Genomic DNA, 20014 nt, shown 5'->3' with positions numbered 1-20014 from the left:
CTGAATAGGGAATAGGGTGCCAGGCATGGTGTCCTCTCCAGTTATTTTATTTAATTTATTTATTTTACCGTTATTTTACCAGGTAAGTTGACTGAGAACACGTTCTCACTTGCAGCAACGACCTGGGGAATAGTTACAGGGGAGAGGAGGGGGATGAATGAGCCAATTGTAAACTGCTTATGACCTGCTCTCCCTTCTCTCCACTCACCCCCTCTCTCCCAAACAAGGCCTATTCTGCTATTGGATAGAATAGCCAAGCTAATACAGAGATGATGCCTGAGGTTTCTCTATTATGGGTTTAAACTGGGAAAGCTTTGGCTCTGATGAAACTCAATGTAGCCCTGTGGTGGAGGCTGAAGGTGTCTGTTGACAGCTGGAACAGTGATACATTAGATTGATACTTTATTGGTTCCAGATCCAACTCCCTCATTATACGGAGAGTTGATTGGTTCCAGATCTAACTCGCTCTGTATACTGAGAGTTGATTGGTTCCAGATCTAACTCGCTCTGTATAGTGAGAGTTGAGTGTGTGTGTTAGAGGTCGACCGATTTATGATTTTTCAACACCGATACCGATTATCGGGCCTTTGGTCATTAATATAGTCGAATCCGGAAACTATCATTTCGAAAACAAAACGTTTATTATTTCAGTGAAATACGGAACCGTTCGGTATTTTATCTAACGGGTGGCATCCCTACGTCTAAATATTCTTGTTACATTGCACAACCTTCAATGTTATGTCATAATTACGTAAAATTCTAGCAAATTAGTTCGCAATGAGCCAGGCAAATTAGGCGGCCCAAACGGTTGCATATACCCTGACTCTGCGTGCAATGAACGCAAGAGAAATGACACAATTTCACCTGGTTAATATTGCCTGCTAACCTGGATTTCTTTTAGCTAAATATGCAGGTTTAAAAATATATACTTCTGTGTATTGATTTTAAGAAAGGCATTGGTGTTTATGGTTAGGTACAGTTGTCCAACGATTGTGCTTTTTTCCCAATGCGCTTTTGTTAAATGAGAGGCAGGTGGTTAGAGCGTTGGACTAGTTAACTGTAAGGTTGAAAGATTGGATCCCCCGAGCTGACAAGGTGAAAATCTGTCGTTCTGCCCCTGAACAAGGCAGTTAACCCACTGTTCCCCCGGTAGGCCATCATTGAAAAGAAGAATGTGTTCTTAACTGACTTGCCTAGTTACATAAAGATTAAATAAAGGTGTAAAAAAAAAAAAGAATCAGCAAAATCGGCGCCCAAAAATACAGATTTCCGATTGTTATGAAATCTTCCCTAATTAATCGGCCATTCCGATTAATCGGTCGACCTCTAGTATGTGTGTGCACCAAATGAGCACATCTCTTCTGGAGCACAGCACAGTGGGATGTAACTAGTTCTACAGCCAGTAAAGCCAGCCCTACAGCCCTGCAGCCAGCCCTACAGCCAGTAAAGCCAGCCCTACAGCCCCGCAGCCAGCCCTACAGCCAGCCCTACAGCCAGCAAAGCCAGCCCTACAGCCAGCCCTACAGCCAGCCCTACAGCTGCTGTGACTGTACTGATGTGTTTCAGGACACAACTCATCTGGTTAGCTAGGGCCTCCAGGGTCCCACAGCTGATGATGCAGAGGAAATTGAACACATTTTTTAGTGTGTGTGTGTGTGTGTGTGTGTGTGTGTGTGTGTGTGTGTGTGTGTGTGTGTGTGTGGAATGAGCGACTGGGTAGACCACTCAGTCTTGAGAGATTTGCATATTCCTCTCTCTTGTCTGTAAGAAACGGTGGTGTTGTCCACCAGGGACTTTCTCCACACTCTACTTCCTGTTTCCTTTCCTCCTGCATGTCTCAGTGTCGCCAAGCTCAAAACCTGATACATTTGTAATATGCCCTGTCTACAAACTATTGGTCTTGAAAATCCTGTTCTTTCGAATACAAATATTGACCCAGTATTTTTATCGGTTTTAGATGCGCTGTGCTGGAGGTTTTAGACGTGATGTGCTGGAGGTTTTAGACGTGATGTGCTGGAGGTTTTAGACGTGATGTGCTGGAGGTTTTAGACGTGATGTGCTGGAGGTTTTAGACGTGATGTGTGGTCTATTTCATGGAGTGTATTTTCTCATTCTGGGGAATTGGTGCGAAAGGGTCTCGATTGGCTGGTTAATTCTGTATGCAGCTGTATGCATTTCATCAGAATGGAGACATTTGAACACACACACACACACAATCTGTTCCTATCAAGCTTCACTGGAACAAAGTGACTTGTCTCGGTGCCTGTTAGATGGTTTTCCTGCCAGTTGCCATCTGTTCTGGGGGCATCCCAAATGGTCTGGAGCACACAGGCCTCGACCATACGGTCATTTATATATAACATGCATTAAAACATGTCTAATTTCAGCCATCCTATGTGTCCATGGGCAGTTTTCTCCCCCATGTAGAAATGTGAAATCTTTCTCACTAACCACGTTTCCATTCACAGTTTTTATGCGAGTAAAGTCATACACTATTTAAAAAATAATCCCAACAGCGGTGATGAATGCAGGACGTTTCAGTACAAAAAAAAACTAAAAAAATAATGCTAACAGATAATTTGTTCGATCAACATGGTGGGATCTTTTTGTGTAAAATGTATTATTTGAGAAAATGTGGTAGAAACACCTTTTTATGGGTAAATATTGACATAATAACCATATTGAAGTAAACTTGGAGTAATGCGATGATATGGTGTTTGGTCGTCCCACTAGGACCCAGGAAACCATGCAGTTTATTAGGCTACAGATGAAATAAGTGATGATATGGTGTGTGGTCCTCCCACTAGGACCCAGGAAACCATGCAGTTTATTAGGCTACTGATGAAATAAGTGATGATATGGTGTGTGGTCGTCCCACTAGGACTCAGGAAACCATGCAGTTTATTAGGCTACAGATGAAATAAGTGATGAACTTCACAGGGAGGTCAAAGTGCAGGAGGTCAAAGTGCAGGGATGAGCTTGATGCTCCTTTCCAATAAATATTGAGGCTCATTCTGGTCACATGATGATCAATACTTGACTGACGTTTTATAATAATACTCTCGCTCTTACCCATAATAATCTCATCATGTAGACTAGCCTACCCTCACTGTATCTGCCAGCTGTTGGCTAGAGAGCATGTGCCAGGACCAGATTAGGCACATTTGCTATTTAACGCAACAGTTTTTGTGCCGACGGGTAGAGATGAAAATGAAACACATTGAACTTTAGCTTTTTATTTGGTACATGAAAAACTGTTTGGTGGAGACGCCCCACTGGTGGGAAAAGCTTCAGTCTCTGTCTTCTGTTCAATAGGCCAAAATGAAGCTTCGACCTCCGTCTCGACATCATCTCCAATCTAGCCTTCAGTCCTGTTCCTATATGGTTTAGCCTAACTCATCTCCATTCTAGCACAGAGGGGGTCAATTGGCGGGAAGAAAGCACTATACACAGTACGAGGGACACATTAGTTATACCAGAACTGTGATTTGGTACACAATGCCATTCTTAAGATCTGGGAGAGGGAACCCTGTAAAATGACTCTCTCAACTATCCATTGAATTTGCTTATACTGCCACTTCCTGGTTGCAAATATTTGAATAGTTAATAATAATAATTTTGGTTAATGTAACTAAACATATTGTATTTTTATCTGTTTGAAGCTGGTGTACAAAACCGAACGTAAAAAAAACGCAACTTAAAAAAATTGAAATAGCGCAAACAGAACAGATCTACCACATCTTAGACTTGCTTTCAATGAGAATGACAGATCTATAACTCATATTTCTATGTAAATTTGGTCAGGTTGCCCAAGAAGTTACATATTGCAGCTTAAAGATGTTAAAACAATAAGCCAGACAACAGAGTGTCCGCTGCCAAAGGCCTGTGATCATATGACGTTGGAGAGTGAGGAAACACATTAGCCCTATCTGAAATGTCACGCTGCTTTGGTGATCTCCGCTCTTTATACAGTCTATATTGTTCTCTTGCATTACGTTAAGTCATAACTACCACATACAGTGCATTCGGAAAGTATTCAGACCCATAGACTTTTTCCACATGTTGTTACGTTACAGCCTTATTCTAAAATACACACAATACCTCATAATGACAAAGCTAAAAACAGTTTTTTTGAAAATTTTGCAAATTTAAAAAAAATGAATAACAGATGCCTTATTTACATAAGTATTCAGAACCCTTTGCTCCAGTATTCTTAAATGGAAGAAGTTTAGAACCACCAAGACTATTCCTAGAGCTGGCTGCCTGGCCAAAGTGAGCGATCTGGGAGAAGGGCCTTGGTCAGGGAGGTGACCAAGAATCCGATGGCCACTCTGACCGAGCTCCAGAGTTGCTCTGTGGAGATGGGCGAACCTTCTAGAACACATATGTCAGAGTCAAGGCCCGCGGGCCACATCCGGCCCGCGAGAAGGTTTTTTACGGCCCCTGGGATGATCTTGATTTATTATTAGAACCGGCCCGCAGACCGCAGCAAGCCGGCAGCCCGCAGATCTTTTACACGCACCAATACTACATTTCCCACAATGCAACGGTGACGCACCGAGCAGTAGGCTGCTTCATTTCAATATTTATTGGCACAGCAGTCGTCAGCATCACAGTAAAATTAACTTTCAGATACCCATCAAAAATGGCAAAACGGAAGGTGGACACTGAGAACCGGGGGTTTCAAACAAGGTGGGAGTCGGAGTATATGTTCACGGAGGTAGCTGGAAAACCTGTGTGTCTTCTGTGTGGAGAAAGTGTGGCGGTACTGAAAGAGTATAATCTGAGACGACATTATGAAACGAAACACGCGGACAAAAACAAGAATATGGACATGGAACAAAGGCTACAAAAGGCAGAGGAATTAAAACGAGGCCTCAAATCTCGACAGGCTCTGTTCAAAAAAGCCAAATCACAAGGCCAGGCTGCTGTCAAGGCCAGTTTTATTTTGGCAGAAGAGATCGCTAAATCAGCCCGGCCATTTACGGAGGGGGATTTCATCAAAAACTGCATGATTAAAGTTTGTGACGAAGTTTGCCCAGAAAAAAGGCAACTCTTTTTAAATGTGAGTCTGAGCAGAAACACCATTGCCGAGAGAGTAGACCAGTTGTCCATCAATCTAAAAGAGCAGCTTGTGAAAAAGGGAAAAGATTTCATTGCATATTCCTTGGCTGTGGATGAGAGCACCGACATTTCTGACATTGCCCAGTTGTCAATTTTCATCCGCGGAGTGGACTCCAGCCTAAGCGTGACAGAGGAGTTTTTGGCTTTACGTCCTATGCATGGCACAACTACGGGGCATGATTTGTATGAAGAGGTGTCAAGATGTGTAAATGAGATGGAGCTGCCTTGGGAAAAACTCGTGGGTTTGACAACCGACGGAGCACCTGCGATGTGTGGACACAGGAGCGGACTGGTGGCGAAGATACGGGAAAAGATGCAAGAGGAAAACGCGACAGGTGAGCTGACAGCTTATCATTGTATCATACACCAGGAAGCGTTGTGCGGTAAAGCCTTGAAAATGGAGCATGTAATGAGCATCATCACGCGCACAGTTAACTTTATCAGAGCCAAAGGTTTGAATCACCGCCAGTTCAAGGCATTTCTGACGGAGTTAGAAACGGAGCATGGTGATTTGCCTTATCACACAGAGGTGCGATGGCTAAGCCAGGGAAAGGTGCTTCAAAGATGTTTCGAGCTTCGTGAGGAGATTTGTCTGTTCTTGGACAGCAAAGGGAAAGACACAACACAACTCCGAGACGAAATGTTTCTGTGTGAAATGGCTTTTCTGTGTGACATTACGAGTCATCTGAATGCAATGAACTTGCAGCTGCAGGGTCGGGATCATGTCATCTCTGATATGTACAGTACAGTGAAGGCATTTAAAACCAAACTGACTCTGTGGGAGACGCAGATGCGGAAAGAAAATTTGAGCCACTTTCCCAGCTGCCAGACCATGAAAGAGAAGCTCTCTACCAGTGCGTTCCCGAGCGCACAGTTGGCTGATAAAATAGGTATGCTTGCCGTTGACTTTCGACGCCGATTTGCTGACTTTGAAGCACAAAAAAGCAGGTTGGAACTGCTCGGTAACCCATTTGCTGTTGACGTGGAAAGCTCACCACCAAACCTCCAAATGGAGTTGATTGACCTCCAATGCAATGATGCACTGGCAAAATATGCGGCAGTGGGTGCTGCGGAGTTCGCCCGTTTCCTCCCCGACACAATGCCCCAGCTGCGCATCCAGGCTGCTCAAACGTTGTCTATGTTTGGCAGCACATACCTGTGTGAACAACTGTTTTCTTTGATGAACCTGAACAAAACATCACACAGAAGTCGACTTACTGCTGAACACCTCCACTCAATTCTGAGGATTTCCTCAGCTCAGAGCCTTACCCCGAACATTGATGAACTTGTGGAAAAGATGGGACACCACCAAGTATCACCCTCAACCTCAAACAAGTGAACATTACTGTGCAATCACATATTTAGAGTTTTTACTCAGTTCAAGTTTAAAAGTTAAAGTTTAATATTTGTTTTCACTGCATGTTACTTCTCCTTAAACAAAGTGTTGTTTTTGATTAATAGATTTTTGCACTTTATTTTATTGTATTTCAATCCAATTATATTTTAAAAATATTTCAGTTGAGTGGATGATAGAAAATTGCTATTATTGTTTTTTTCTTTGAAGTAAATTTAGCCCACTTTTGCTAAAATAGAAAATATAGGCTACTGATGGTGCCTTGAATACCGGTTTCTTTCATTTAATGTTCATGTTATGGGGATTTTTATATAAAGGAAATTTGTCTTTTGTGTCTGTTGAAAATTAAAGATTACTGACAGAGCCATAAGAAAATATTGCTTTATTTATCTGATCATATTGGAATATATTTGTTAGGTTTTCAGTAGGTTCAATTAGGTTCACTAGACTATATGCGTCATTTAAAAATTTTTCAATGAACATTCGAACAGTCCGGCCCTCGGCTTGTAGCTAAATTTTTTATTTGGCCCTCCGTCCATTTGACTTTGACACCCCTGTTCTAGAAGGACAACCATCTCTGCAGCGCTCCACCAATCAGGCCTTTTTATGGTAGAGTGGCCAGATGGAAGCCACTCCTCAGTAAAAGGCACATGACAGCCCGCTTGGAGTTTGCCAAAAGGCACCTAAAGGACTCGGTTTCATCAGACCAGACAATCTTGTTTCTCATAATCTAAGATTGAACTCTTTGGCCTGAATGTCAAGTGTCATGTCTGGAGGAAACCTCCAACCATCCCTACGGTGAAGCATGGTGGTGGCAGCGTGGAGGATGTTTTTCAGCAGCATGGAATGGGAGACTAGTCAAGATCGAGGGAAAGAGGAACAGATCAAAGTACAGAGATTCTTGATGGAAACCTGATCCAGAGCGTTTGCATGAAGGATCTCTCTGTACTTTGATCTGACTGGGGTGACGGTTCCCCTTCCAACAGGACAAAGACAATGCAGGAGCACACAGCCAAGACAATGCAGGAGTGGCTTCGGGACAAGGCTCTGAATGTCCTTGAGTGGCCCAGCCAGAGCCCGGATTTGAACCCGATCGAACATCTCTGGAAAGACCTGAAAATAGCTGTGCAGCGACGCTCCCCATCCAACCTGACAGAGCTTGAGAGGATCTGCAGAGAAGAATGGAAGAAACTCCCCAAATACAGGTGTGCCAAGCTTGTAGCGTCATATTCAAAAAGACTCAAGGCTGTTCCTAGAGCTGTCAAAAGTGCTTCAACAAAGGACTGAGTAAAGGGCCTGAATACTTATGTAAATGTGATATATGAGTAAATTTGCTAACATTTCTAAAAACCTGTTTGTCATTATGAGGTATTGTGTGTAGATGGGGGGGGGGGCAATTGAATCAATTTTAGTATAAGGCTGTAACGTAACAATGTGGAAAAAGTCAAGGGGTCTGAATACTTTCTGATTGCACTGTATAGATGTAACATTTAGCCAATGCCAAAAAGGGAATAGGCCATTTGACATGTCGCCCTGCTGACTGCCCCCTGCTCCGTTGTGCGCCGCCAGACTCTGAGTGGCGCAGTCATGTTCAAATATGTCATCACCGTTGACGATGGCTGTCAAACACGGTGGATAGAATCATAGAATCGCCCAACCTTTCTGTATCGGGACTAGGGGTGGCATTTGGGGAACACATGGGTTTGTCATCAGCAACACCATATGCTAGCATACCCGCTGTCTTTCTGAATGTATTTCATTTTCCTCCTCCTCTAAAACATCTTCCTGTCCCCGGCTTGTTGTTCCCTAGCGGAGGGCTTGGATGTTGTCCAAGCTATGCTGTAGAATTTGAAGGAAATGCATGATGGGAAGTGGAATCAATCACAGGATGTTGTTTTTCTGATTGTGTGTACGGACTAGCTTGGTCAGTTTGTGCTGTCTTGCCAGTTCCTATACCGTCAGATCTGGCACCAGGCTATATGTACTTACCAATGTCCTCTATCTTCCAGAAGTCCAAACAAGCATTGTTTTTGTCCCCGCCCCCTTTCTCTCTGTTATTGCCTTCCATACTTCGCTCTTTCCTTTTTTTCTTTACACCACCTTCTAGTCGACTGTGATTTATGTAGATGCATTCCCCGACACGCTACGACTGGCCCTCGTCTGATGTGAGCGCAGAGTGTTTGTGGTGTGCTTCAGTACGAGTACAGTACGGACCGCCCACATGCTAGCCACGGGGGAGCTTTTGGGGCAGGTGGCAACTGGTGTGTGACTGACTGCAAGGTCTTTTCAGGGATTAGGGAACGGGCCAAGCTGCACCATGTGCTCGTGTGTGTGTGTGTGTGTGTGTGTACATTGTGTGCATGGTGTGCTTGCACGTGTCCTGCAACTGCTGGTGTGTAAGCACATAATGGTATATGGCCGTTCAGAGGGTATGCAGGTCACGCTCACAGCGGGCGTTCCATACAGTGGTTCTGCACTACAGTTCTCTTCCTGTCCCCATCCACCATAGAATTCCATGGTCCATGTCACAGTGTGCTGCCAGAGAGAAGAGGGGAGGGGGAGTTAGAATGTGGTCCAGTGCTTCAGGCATGTTCACCTTGACTTGCCATCAGTGTGTGTACAGTCTAGGCTTGTAGTCTGTAAAGGGAGTAATATGGAATATGTTTTAGCTCTGTAGAACATGGAGCTATAAACTATTGAACAAGCTCTTCTCTGTCCAGACTCCAGCAGCAGGGTTTGTGAGGTGGTAAGTTTCTAGAATCTTCAATACATCACCTTACTGTCCTGGAAATGACAGGAGTCTCTACAGGTTCATACAGCAGCACCTTACTGTCCTGGAAATGACAGGAGTCTCTACAGGTTCACACAGCAACACCTTACTGTCCTGGAAATGACAGGTCTTTGTTGCCTCATGGGGGGGGGGGGGGGGGTGAAAGGAAGATTAGATGAGTGTCAGACTATTAGCCAGGAGAGGAAGAGGTTTGGAGAGGTGTGAAAAGAGAGCGAGAGGAGAGATTTTCAGTGCTTACAGCCAGAGAGGAGTCTTCTCTTTGTGTGGACTCTTGGGTTACTCTCCATGTCCTTGGCATTGCGAGTTGCTAAGCTAATCAGCATGACACCCAACCAGACTGTGGTGATGAGTGGTTATTGACCATTTTTAATTGTGACCATTTGACTGTAGACTGTCTCTGACATTTCACACTGTGTAATGTTGACTTGTAGTTCTCTGTCCGGGTCTAAATCTTGATATAAGTATATCAATGAATGTCAACATTGTGTTTTCATGTAGACATACTGGCTTGGCTTGGGCCATATATCCTATAGACAATATACGGGGGTATTTGTTTGGGTTTGGGGCCCCTCCCCCGCTGCGTGCTACACCACTCCTTATCTGGTTACCGCCCTAATACTGTCAAATACAAACAATTCATAACAAGATATTCAAAATAAGAACTAATTTCCTCTCTCCCTCCATCCCTTCCTGTCTTCTCCCTCTCCTCCTTTAGGCTCCTTACCAGTCTACCGACCCCCACCCTTTCTGGCCAACGACCTGACCCCACCACCAGGACCCAGTTACCCCCGTCTAGCTGGAGGAGGACCCTCTACCAGTCCAGCCAGGCCGGTCAGTCCACAGCGGTCAGCGGGGGAGTATCAGACCAGCAGCCAAGCTGGAGGGAGCCGGAGGGGAGCTGGAGCCGCAGCAGAGGCCCTCAGGGGCCGAGGGCCCGGGCTTCATGTTGAGATATAGAGGCTATGGTACCGCTGCTACAGATGCTGATGGCACCACTACGGAGCAGGTGGATCCTAGAGAGCAGCAGGAGGAGGATGATGTCATCTCAGACGGACACACGCACAACGGGGTGACTCTGAGGGTGAGTGAGGCTTTTAGACTATCTGGGTTGATGATACCCACTGGTACGGCTGAGTGAACACACACACACACACACACACACCACACCACACCACACCACACCACACCACACCACACACACAACAATAAAGCTACTTCCTATCCAACAGACACTCATCACAATAACCGTATCCCATTCAAGAGACACCACAGCTCTCTGAGGGATAAATAAGATTTCATACATCCTGGGCTCAGCTGGCAGAGTTGGATAATGATCCAATCAGCATGAGAGCTCAGTACTCCTCATCATCTCATCTCCATCTCATTTCCTGCCTCTCTCACTGTGCTGCTGTGACGTCAATATTGTACTTCACTAATGAAGAGGACTTCAGTAAAGATCTATACTAGACCATTCTCACAACAGGCATATTCTTGCTCTAGGGGGGGTTTTCATATCAAAGCACAGATAAACGGATAAATCCAAGTGTGTGTGTGTGACTAACTGTGTGTGTGAGATTCAAAGAGCCGAGCAGGCAGCCTATGTCTTTGGTGTGCTATTGCTTTCATTTAGGTTCGTGAGAGAGACGCTAGCCTGCCCCCTGAGGCATGTGACAACACAATGGTTTAATGATCTGTGTCTGTTCTGCTGCTGCTAGTTTGTGAGACTGCTGCAGCACAGAGCACTGAATACAGGCAGTCAAGCTGGCCAGGCCAGGAGAAATACACTGAGTCAGTGTTTCTCAGAGGGCTAAATACAGGCAGCAGATTCTCCGGCCTGGCCAGGAGAAATACACTGTAAGTCAGTGTTTCTCAGAGTGCTGAATACAGGCAGTCAAGCTGGCCTGGCCAAGAGAAATACACTGTAAGTCAGTGTTTCTCAGAGTGCTGAATACAGGCAGTCAAGCTGGCCTGGCCAAGAGAAATACACTGTAAGTCAGTGTTTCTTAGTGCTGAATACAGGCAGTCAAGCTGGCCTGGCCAGGAGAAATACACTAAGTCAGTGTTTCTCAGAGTGCTGAATACAGGCAGTCAAGCTGGCCTGGCCTGGCCAGGAGAAATACACTAAGTCATTGTTTCTCAGAGTGCTGAATACAGGCAGTCAAGCTGGCCTGGCCAGGAGAAATACACTAAGTCATTGTTTCTCAGAGTGCTGAATACAGGCAGTCAAGCTGGCCTGGCCAGGAGAAATACACTGTAAGTCAGTGTTTCTCAGAGTGCTGAATACAGGCAGTCAAGCTGGCCTGGCCAGGAGAAATACACTGTAAGTCAGTGTTTCTCAGAGTGCTGAATACAGGCAGTCAAGCTGGCCTGGCCAGGAGAAATACACTGTAAGTCAGTGTTTCTCAGAGTGCTGAATACAGGCAGTCAAGCTGGCCAGGCCAGGAGAAATACACTGTAAGTCAGTGTTTCTCAGAGTGCTGAATACAGGCAGTCAAGCTGGCCTGGCCAAGAGAAATACACTGTAAGTCAGTGTTTCTCAGAGTGCTGAATACAGGCAGTCAAGCTGGCCTGGCCAAGAGAAATACACTGTAAGTCAGTGTTTCTCAGAGTGCTGAATACAGGCAGTCAAGCTGGCCTGGCCAGGAGAAATACACTGTAAGTCAGTGTTTCTCAGAGTGCTGAATACAGGCAGTCAAGCTGGCCTGGCCAGGAGAAATACACTGTAAGTCAGTGTTTCTCAGAGTGCTGAATACAGGCAGTCAAGCTGGCCTGGCCAAGAGAAATACACTGTAAGTCAGTGTTTCTCAGAGTGCTGAATACAGGCAGTCAAGCTGGCCTGGCCAGGAGAAATACACTGTAAGTCAGTGTTTCTCAGAGTGCTGAATACAGGCAGTCAAGCTGGCCTGGCCAGGAGAAATACACTGTAAGTCAGTGTTTCTCAGAGTGCTGAATACAGGCAGTCAAGCTGGCCTGGCCAAGAGAAATACACTGTAAGTCAGTGTTTCTCAGAGTGCTGAATACAGGCAGTCAAGCTGGCCAGGCCAGGAGAAATACACTGTAAGTCAGTGTTTCTCAGAGTGCTGAATACAGGCAGTCAAGCTGGCCTGGCCAAGAGAAATACACTGTAAGTCAGTGTTTCTCAGAGTGCTGAATACAGGCAGTCAAGCTGGCCTGGCCAAGAGAAATACACTAAGTCAGTGTTTCTCAGAGTGCTGAATACAGGCAGTCAAGCTGGCCTGGCCAGGAGAAATACACTGTAAGTCAGTGTTTCTCAGAGTGCTGAATACAGGCAGTCAAGCTGGCCTGGCCAGGAGAAATACACTGTAAGTCAGTGTTTCTCAGAGTGCTGAATACAGGCAGTCAAGCTGGCCTGGCCAGGAGAAATACACTGTAAGTCAGTGTTTCTCAGCCCGTTCCTCTGGGAGATCCCTAGTTGTTCCATCGCTAGTCAACTAGCCCAATGCTCAAGCCCTTGACTAGCTCTGTGACGTGAGCTAGCTAGGTCAAACATGTGGAACGGCAGGACGTTTCCAAGGAACACAGATGAAATTGAGAAACCCACCCCTACATAGACCTAACAGGAATGTGGTCGTCGCCCCAGCAGTGCTGTCCCATCCAGTCACAACACATGCTCTTCAGTCACGTAGACCTGAGTGGAGGAGAAACACCCTGAAAGTGATCTGAAGGTCTTACCCCGCCAGACATCCACCCTGCTATGTAACCAAGCCTTCCTGCCCTGCTGGGGCCTCAGTCAATGGAATAGCAGAAGTGTGCTTTACTGCCTTCCTTGGAGATGACCTGAGGTCAGGTCTAACTGTAACAGATGACCTGAGGTCAGGTCTAACTGTAACAGGTGACCTGAGGTCAGGTCTAACTGTAACAGGTGACCTGAGGTCAGGTCTAACTGTAACAGGTGACCTGAGGTCAGGTCTAACTGTAACAGGTGACCTGAGGTCAGGTCTAACTGTAACAGGTGACCTGAGGTCAGGTCTAACTGTAACAGGTGACCTGAGGTCAGGTCTAACTGTAACAGGTGACCTGAGGTCAGGTCTAACTGTAACAGGTGACCTGAGGTCAGGTCTAACTGTAACAGGTGACCTGAGGTCAGGTCTAACTGTAACAGGTGACCTGAGGTCAGGTCTAACTGGAACAGGTGACCTGAGGTCAGGTCTAACTGGAACAGGTGACCTGAGGTCAGGTCTAACTGGAACAGGTGACCTGAGGTCAGGTCTAACTGGAACAGGTGACCTGAGGTCAGGTCTAACTGGAACAGGTGACCTGAGGTCAGGTCTAACTGGAACAGGTGACCTGAGGTCAGGTCTAACTGGAACAGGTGACCTGAGGTCAGGTCTAACTGGAACAGGTGACCTGAGGTCAGGTCTAACTGGAACAGGTGACCTGAGGTCAGGTCTAACTGGAACAGGTGACCTGAGGTCAGGTCTAACTGGAACAGGTGACCTGAGGTCAGGTCTAACTGGAACAGGTGACCTGAGGTCAGGTCTAACTGGAACAGGTGACCTGAGGTCAGGTCTAACTGGAACAGGTGACCTGAGGTCAGGTCTAACTGGAACAGGTGACCTGAGGTCAGGTCTAACTGGAACAGGTGACCTGAGGTCAGGTCTAACTGGAACAGGTGACCTGAGGTCAGGTCTAACTGGAACTGGTGACCTGAGGTCAGGTCTAACTGGAACTGGTGACCTGAGGTCAGGTCTAACTGGAACTGGTGACCTGAGGTCAGGTCTAACTGGAACTGGTGACCTGAGGTCAGGTCTAACTGGAACTGGTGACCTGAGGTCAGGTCTAACTGGAACTGATGACCTGAGGTCAGGTCTAACTGGAACTGATGACCTGAGGTCAGGTCTAACTGGAACTGATGACCTGAGGTCAGGTCTAACTGGAACTGATGACCTGAGGTCAGGTCTAACTGGAACTGATGACCTGAGGTCAGGTCTAACTGGAACTGATGACCTGAGGTCAGGTCTAACTGGAACTGATGACCTGAGGTCAGGTCTAACTGGAACTGATGACCTGAGGTCAGGTCTAACTGGAACTGATGACCTGAGGTCAGGTCTAACTGGAACTGATGACCTGAGGTCAGGTCTAACTGATGACCTGATGACCTGAGGTCAGGTCTAACTGATGACCTGATGACCTGAGGTCAGGTCTAACTGATGACCTGATGACCTGAGGTCAGGTCTAACTGATGACCTGATGACCTGAGGTCAGGTCTAACTGATGACCTGATGACCTGAGGTCAGGTCTAACTGATGACCTGATGACCTGAGGTCAGGTCTAACTGATGACCTGATGACCTGAGGTCAGGTCTAACTGATGACCTGATGACCTGACGTGGTTGGATTTCCTGTTCAGACTACTGGTTGTTTCCTTGTCTTCTGTACCTGTTTTGGTCAATAGTGAGCACACACTCCTATATCTATATATATATATATGCACACACACACACACACACACACACACACACACACACACACACACACACACACACACACACACAGTGTTAATCCCTGGCTTCTGATCTGCGTGTAGTCTTTCATGTAAAGCCAGCCCTGTGATGCCTGGAAACCCAATACAGCTGCTGTTGATATTCAGGAGAGCAGCCTGCCATGTTGCTCTCCCCGGTTGGTCCTGGATGCCGCTGTGTGGTCTGGGCTGATAGGTGGAAGGCCTATTGTCAAAATATGGTTTGACTTTGCATGATTTAAACAGTCTGGGTCTGGGGTAGAGGGCCTGGGCCATAGGGCCGGGGTTAGAGGGCCTGGCCTGGGCCATAGGGCCGGGGTTAGAGGGCCTGGCCTGGGCCATAGGGCCGGGGTTAGAGGGCCTGGCCTGGGCCATAGGGCCGGGGGTAGAGGGCCTGGCCTGGGCCATAGGGCCGGGGGTAGAGGGCCTGGCCTGGGCCATAGGGCCGGGGGTAGAGGGCCTGGCCTGGGCCATAGGGCCGGGGGTAGAGGGCCTGGCCTGGGCCATAGGGCCGGGGTTAGAGGGCCTGGCCTGGGCCATAGGGCCGGGGTTAGAGGGCCTGGCCTGGGCCATAGGGCCGGGGGTAGAGGGCCTGGCCTGGGCTATAGGGCCGGGGGTATAGGGCCTGGGCTGGGGTATAGGGCTGGGTGTCATTACCTCTGTCATCACAGTGGTAATGACAGCCCACTGCCTCCTTAACAGGTCTCATCAGAGCTACTGTAGCAGTGGTGTCACCATACCTGGAAACTAGGCCCCTCGTGCCAACAGTTGGTCCCTCGTGCCAACAGTTGGTCCCTCGTGCCAACAGTTGGCCCAAGGTGTTTTTGTCAAGTAGCTTTCAAGCAGAGTATAGCCTATTTGTTTATCTAAGACACTGGTTCCCAAACTTTTTTTATAGTCCCGTACCCTTTCAAACGTTCTACCTCCAGCTGCGTACCCCTTCTAGCACCAGGGTCAGCGCACTCTCAAATGTTTTTTTTTTGCCATCATTGTAAGCCTGCCACACACACACACACACACACACACACACACACACACACACACACACTATACGATACAGTTATTAAACATAAGAATGAGTGTGAGTTTGTCACAACCCGGCTCTTGGGAAGTGACAAAGAGCTCTTATAGGACCAGGGCACAAATAATAATCAATAATTTAGCTCTTTAACAATCTTACATATAAAACCTAATTTGTTCATCGAAAATGTAATAACTCACCACAGGTTAATGAGAATGGTTTTGCTTGAAAGGATGCACATAACTCTGTGATGTTGTATTGGAGAGAGTCTCAGTCTTAAATCATTTTCCACACACAGTCTGTGTCTGTATTTAGTTTTCATGTTAGTGAGGGCCGAGAATCCACTCTCACATTGGTACGTGGTGGCAAAGGGCATCAGTGTCTTAACAGTGCGATTTGCCCAGGCAGGATACTCTGAGCGCAGCCTAATCCAGAAATCTGGCAGTGACTTCTGATTAAATTCTATTGTCACAGAACCGCTTGTTGCAATTTCCATGAGTCTCTCTTGTTCAGATATCGGTAAGTGGACTGGAGGCAGGGCATGAAAGGGATAACAAATCCAGTTGTTTGTGTCATACGTTTCGGGAAAGTACCTGCGTAATTGCGCACCCAACTCACTCAGGTGCTTCGCTATATCACATTTGACGTTGTCCGGAAGCTTGAGTTCATTTGCACACAAATCATACAATGATGGAAAGACCTGTGTGTTGTCCTTGTTAATGCAGAGAGAGAAGAGCTCCAACTTCTTAATCATAGCCTCAATTTTGTCCCACACATTGAATATAGTTGTGGAGAGTCCCTGTTATCTTAGATTCATATCATTCAGGTGAGGGAAAAAACATCACCCAGATAGGCCAGTTGTGTGAGAAACTCGTCATCATGCAAGCGGTCAGACTAGTGAAAATTATGGTCAGTAAAGAGAACTTTAAGCTTGTCTCTCTCTCTCAAAAAAAAAAGAAGTATTTACGTTTCCCCTTGATAACTAGCACACTTCTGTATGTTGTAAAAGCGTTACATGGTCGCTGCCCATATCATTGCATAATGCAGAAAATGCACGAGAGTTCAGGGGCCTTGCTTTACAGTGAAAATGATTACCTTTGTTAGTGTCCAAAACGTCTTTCAAGCTGTCAGGCATTCCCTTGGCAGCAAGAGCCTCTCGGTGGATGCTGCAGTGTACCCAAGTGACGTCGGGAGCAACTGCTTGTACGTGCGTTACCACTCCACTGTGTCTCCCTGTCATGTCTTTTGCACCATCAGTACAGATACCAACATGAGCAGCAGCTACGTTTGGCTACATTCAGACCGTTAGTGGAATTACCGTGAGAGAGTAACGGTTAATGTGATTGGATGCTAATTATTTTGACTAGGCTACCTGTATTTGACATTGTTTTGTTATTTCGCTGAACACCTAGATGGTTTAATTGTATTTTTGGCAGTGAAACGAGGCTACTCGGGCGAGAGAAAAACCTCTCCCAAATGTATAGCCCCGTTGGATAATATAAATGGACTGAAAATGTGAACTTTTTATGATTTTTTTTTTTAAGTAAATATTTTTTAAATATGTGAATCACATTTTTATTTGGTGTAACCCCGACGGCGTTGTGCGTACCCCTGGTTGGGAATACCTGATCTAAGACCATGACTACAGGTGATCAACACCATAAGTCCCACGTCTATATTTGTCATAAGGCAACATATTGTCTTTGCAGCCAACGCAGTTGAAAGGTGGCGCTGTATGTATCAACAGTCAGACAGTAATGTGTCGTTGGTCTGAAGTCTGTCAGGCTGGCTGGATCACACCACACAACTGGGTGAAGGTTCCTTCCAAGTGTCACGTTAACAAACAAGTTCTTCTTTTAATTGACAAGCGAACACATTCTCAGAACATTCTAGACATTCTCAGCTTTCTATTTTCATCCTATAGTTCCGTAGTGAACAGTATAAAGCTTCTTAACTTCTCTTGTTAGGTTGTTGTGTGGATGGCTGTGTCGATGGTTGCCGGGTGGCACACTATTCTGAGTTGACAAAACATTAGGAACAACTTCTTAATATTGAGTTGCCCCCCCCCCCCCCTTTTGCCCTCAGAACAGCCTCAATCGTTGGGACATAGACTGTACAAGGTGTCGAAATTGTTCCACAGGAATGCTGGCCCATGTTGACTCCAATGCTTCCCACAGTTGTGTCAAGTTGGTTGGATGTCCTTTAGGTGGTGGATCATTCTTGATACACACAGGAAACTGTTGAGCGTGAAAAAACCCTGCACCATTGCAGTTCTTGACACACACAAACAAAAGCGCCTGACACCTACTACCATACCCCGTTCAAAGGCACTTAAATATTTTGTCTTGACCATTCACCCTCTGAATGGCACACACACAATCCATGTCTCAATTGTCTCCAGGCTTAAAAGTTTGTGATTCCGAGACCAGTCATAAAAGGAACTGGTCTCACTAGAAATAGTGACTTGAGTCAGAGAGAGTGACTTTCCCCATCTAGACTGTCATCTACTAGAACTGTGATGAAGACATTGTAACACTAGCCCAATCATAGAGAAAGGAGCAGGTATGACAGGGTCATTCTAGAAAGAGTCACTTTCCCTATCAACCTGATCATCAACTGGAACCTGGATGATGGCATTATTACACTAGTTAGTCTAGTTAAATACACAGTATTTTAACATACATTTACATTACATTTACATTTAAGTCATTTAGCAGACGCTCTTATCCAGAGCGACTTACAAATTGGTGCATTCACCTTATGACATCCAGTGGAACAGCCACTTTACAATAGTGCATCTAGATCTTTTAAGGGGGGGGGGGGGGGGGGGGGGCAGAAGGATTGCTTTATCCTATCCTAGGTATTCCTTGAAGAGGTGGGGTTTCAGGTGTCTCCGGAAGGTGGTGATTGACTCCGCTGTCCTGGCGTCGTGAGGGAGTTTGTTCCACCATTGGGGTGCCAGAGCAGCGAACAGTTTTGACTGGGCTGAGCGGGAACTGTACTTCCTCAGTGGTAGGGAGGCGAGCAGGCCAGAGGTGGATGAACGCAGTGCCCTTGTTTGGGTGTAGGGCCTGATCAGAGCCTGAAGGTACTGAGGTGCCGTTCCCCTCACAGCTCCGTAGGCAAGCACCATGGTCTTGTAGCGGATGCGAGCTTCAACTGGAAGCCAGTGGAGAGAGCGGAGGAGCGGGGTGACGTGAGAGAACTTGGGAAGGTTGAACACCAGACGGGCTGCGGCGTTCTGGATGAGTTGTAGGGGTTTAATGGCACAGGCAGGGAGCCCAGCCAACAGCGAGTTGCAGTAATCCAGACGGGAGATGACAAGGGCCTGGATTAGGATACATACAGGAAATACGTGGAAGTTAAAACCTCAAGTCTCTCTCTTCACCTCCCATCTCGTATTCAGTCAGCGCCATAAGGAAGACTCTTCACCTCCCATCTCTTATTCAGTCAGCGCCATAAGGAAGACTCTTCACCTCCCTTCTCTTATTCAGTTAGCGCCATGAGGAAGACTTCACCTCCCATCTCGTATTCAGTCAGCGCCATGAGGAAGACTCTTCACCTCCCTTCTCGTATTGTCAGCGCCACAAGCAAGACTCTTCACCTCCCATCTCTTATTCTGTCAGCGCCATGAGGAAGACTCTTCACCTCCCTTCTCGTATTCAGTCAGCGCCACAAGGAAGACTCTTCACCTCCCATCTCGTGTTCAGTCAGCGCCATGAGGAAGACTCTTATTCAGTCAGCGCCATAAGGAAGACTCTTCACCTCCCATCTCTTATTCAGTCAGCGCCATAAGGAAGACTCTTCACCTCCCATCTCTTATTCAGTCAGCGCCATGAGGAAGACTGTCAATTTATAATCTCAGCAAGATGGAGATTAAAAAATAATCTCTGCATGATAGATGGAGGAAGAAAACCACACCTCACTTTAGCAGCTCTCTGTTGCCAACTAATCCTCCTCTCGTTCCTCTATCCTCCAATCTTATCACATATTAAAGGCTAGATGAAACGGCATAGAGAGTTCTACACCCCAGTATGGGGTTAGACATCTGGTCTTGGAGAGATGTTTGTTCTATTCTGCTGAGACATTTACATTATGTTGATATTCTTATCTTGTATTAAGGGTTCAAGCCAGTGAAGCTGGGCGAAACCCTGCTGTATTTGTTGGCGTTCATTATTATTATTATGCCGCTTCTTCATGCGAGGAAAGTTAACATTCAAATTCCCGTGAGATGGTAAGGACG

The 20014-nt window shown here is 46.4% G+C and overlaps 1 protein-coding gene across 1 annotated transcript in view; it reads left to right on the top strand.

The window, feature by feature from the left end:
• LOC129838606 (adiponectin receptor protein 2-like) overlaps positions 1-20014 on the top strand; it is an 82437-nt gene that overhangs the window by 16671 nt on the left and 45752 nt on the right. The window contains exon 2 of the mRNA XM_055905692.1: positions 9985-10350. Coding sequence (XP_055761667.1) covers positions 10213-10350 — 138 coding nt within the window. The 5' untranslated portion in view covers positions 9985-10212. The remainder of the gene's footprint in view (positions 1-9984; positions 10351-20014) is intronic.

Source organism: Salvelinus fontinalis, chromosome 39 (genome assembly GCF_029448725.1).
Source record: "Salvelinus fontinalis isolate EN_2023a chromosome 39, ASM2944872v1, whole genome shotgun sequence".
In the NCBI taxonomy this organism is placed as follows: Eukaryota; Metazoa; Chordata; class Actinopteri; order Salmoniformes; family Salmonidae; genus Salvelinus; species Salvelinus fontinalis.
This window is presented reverse-complemented; position numbering and strand designations above follow the sequence as displayed.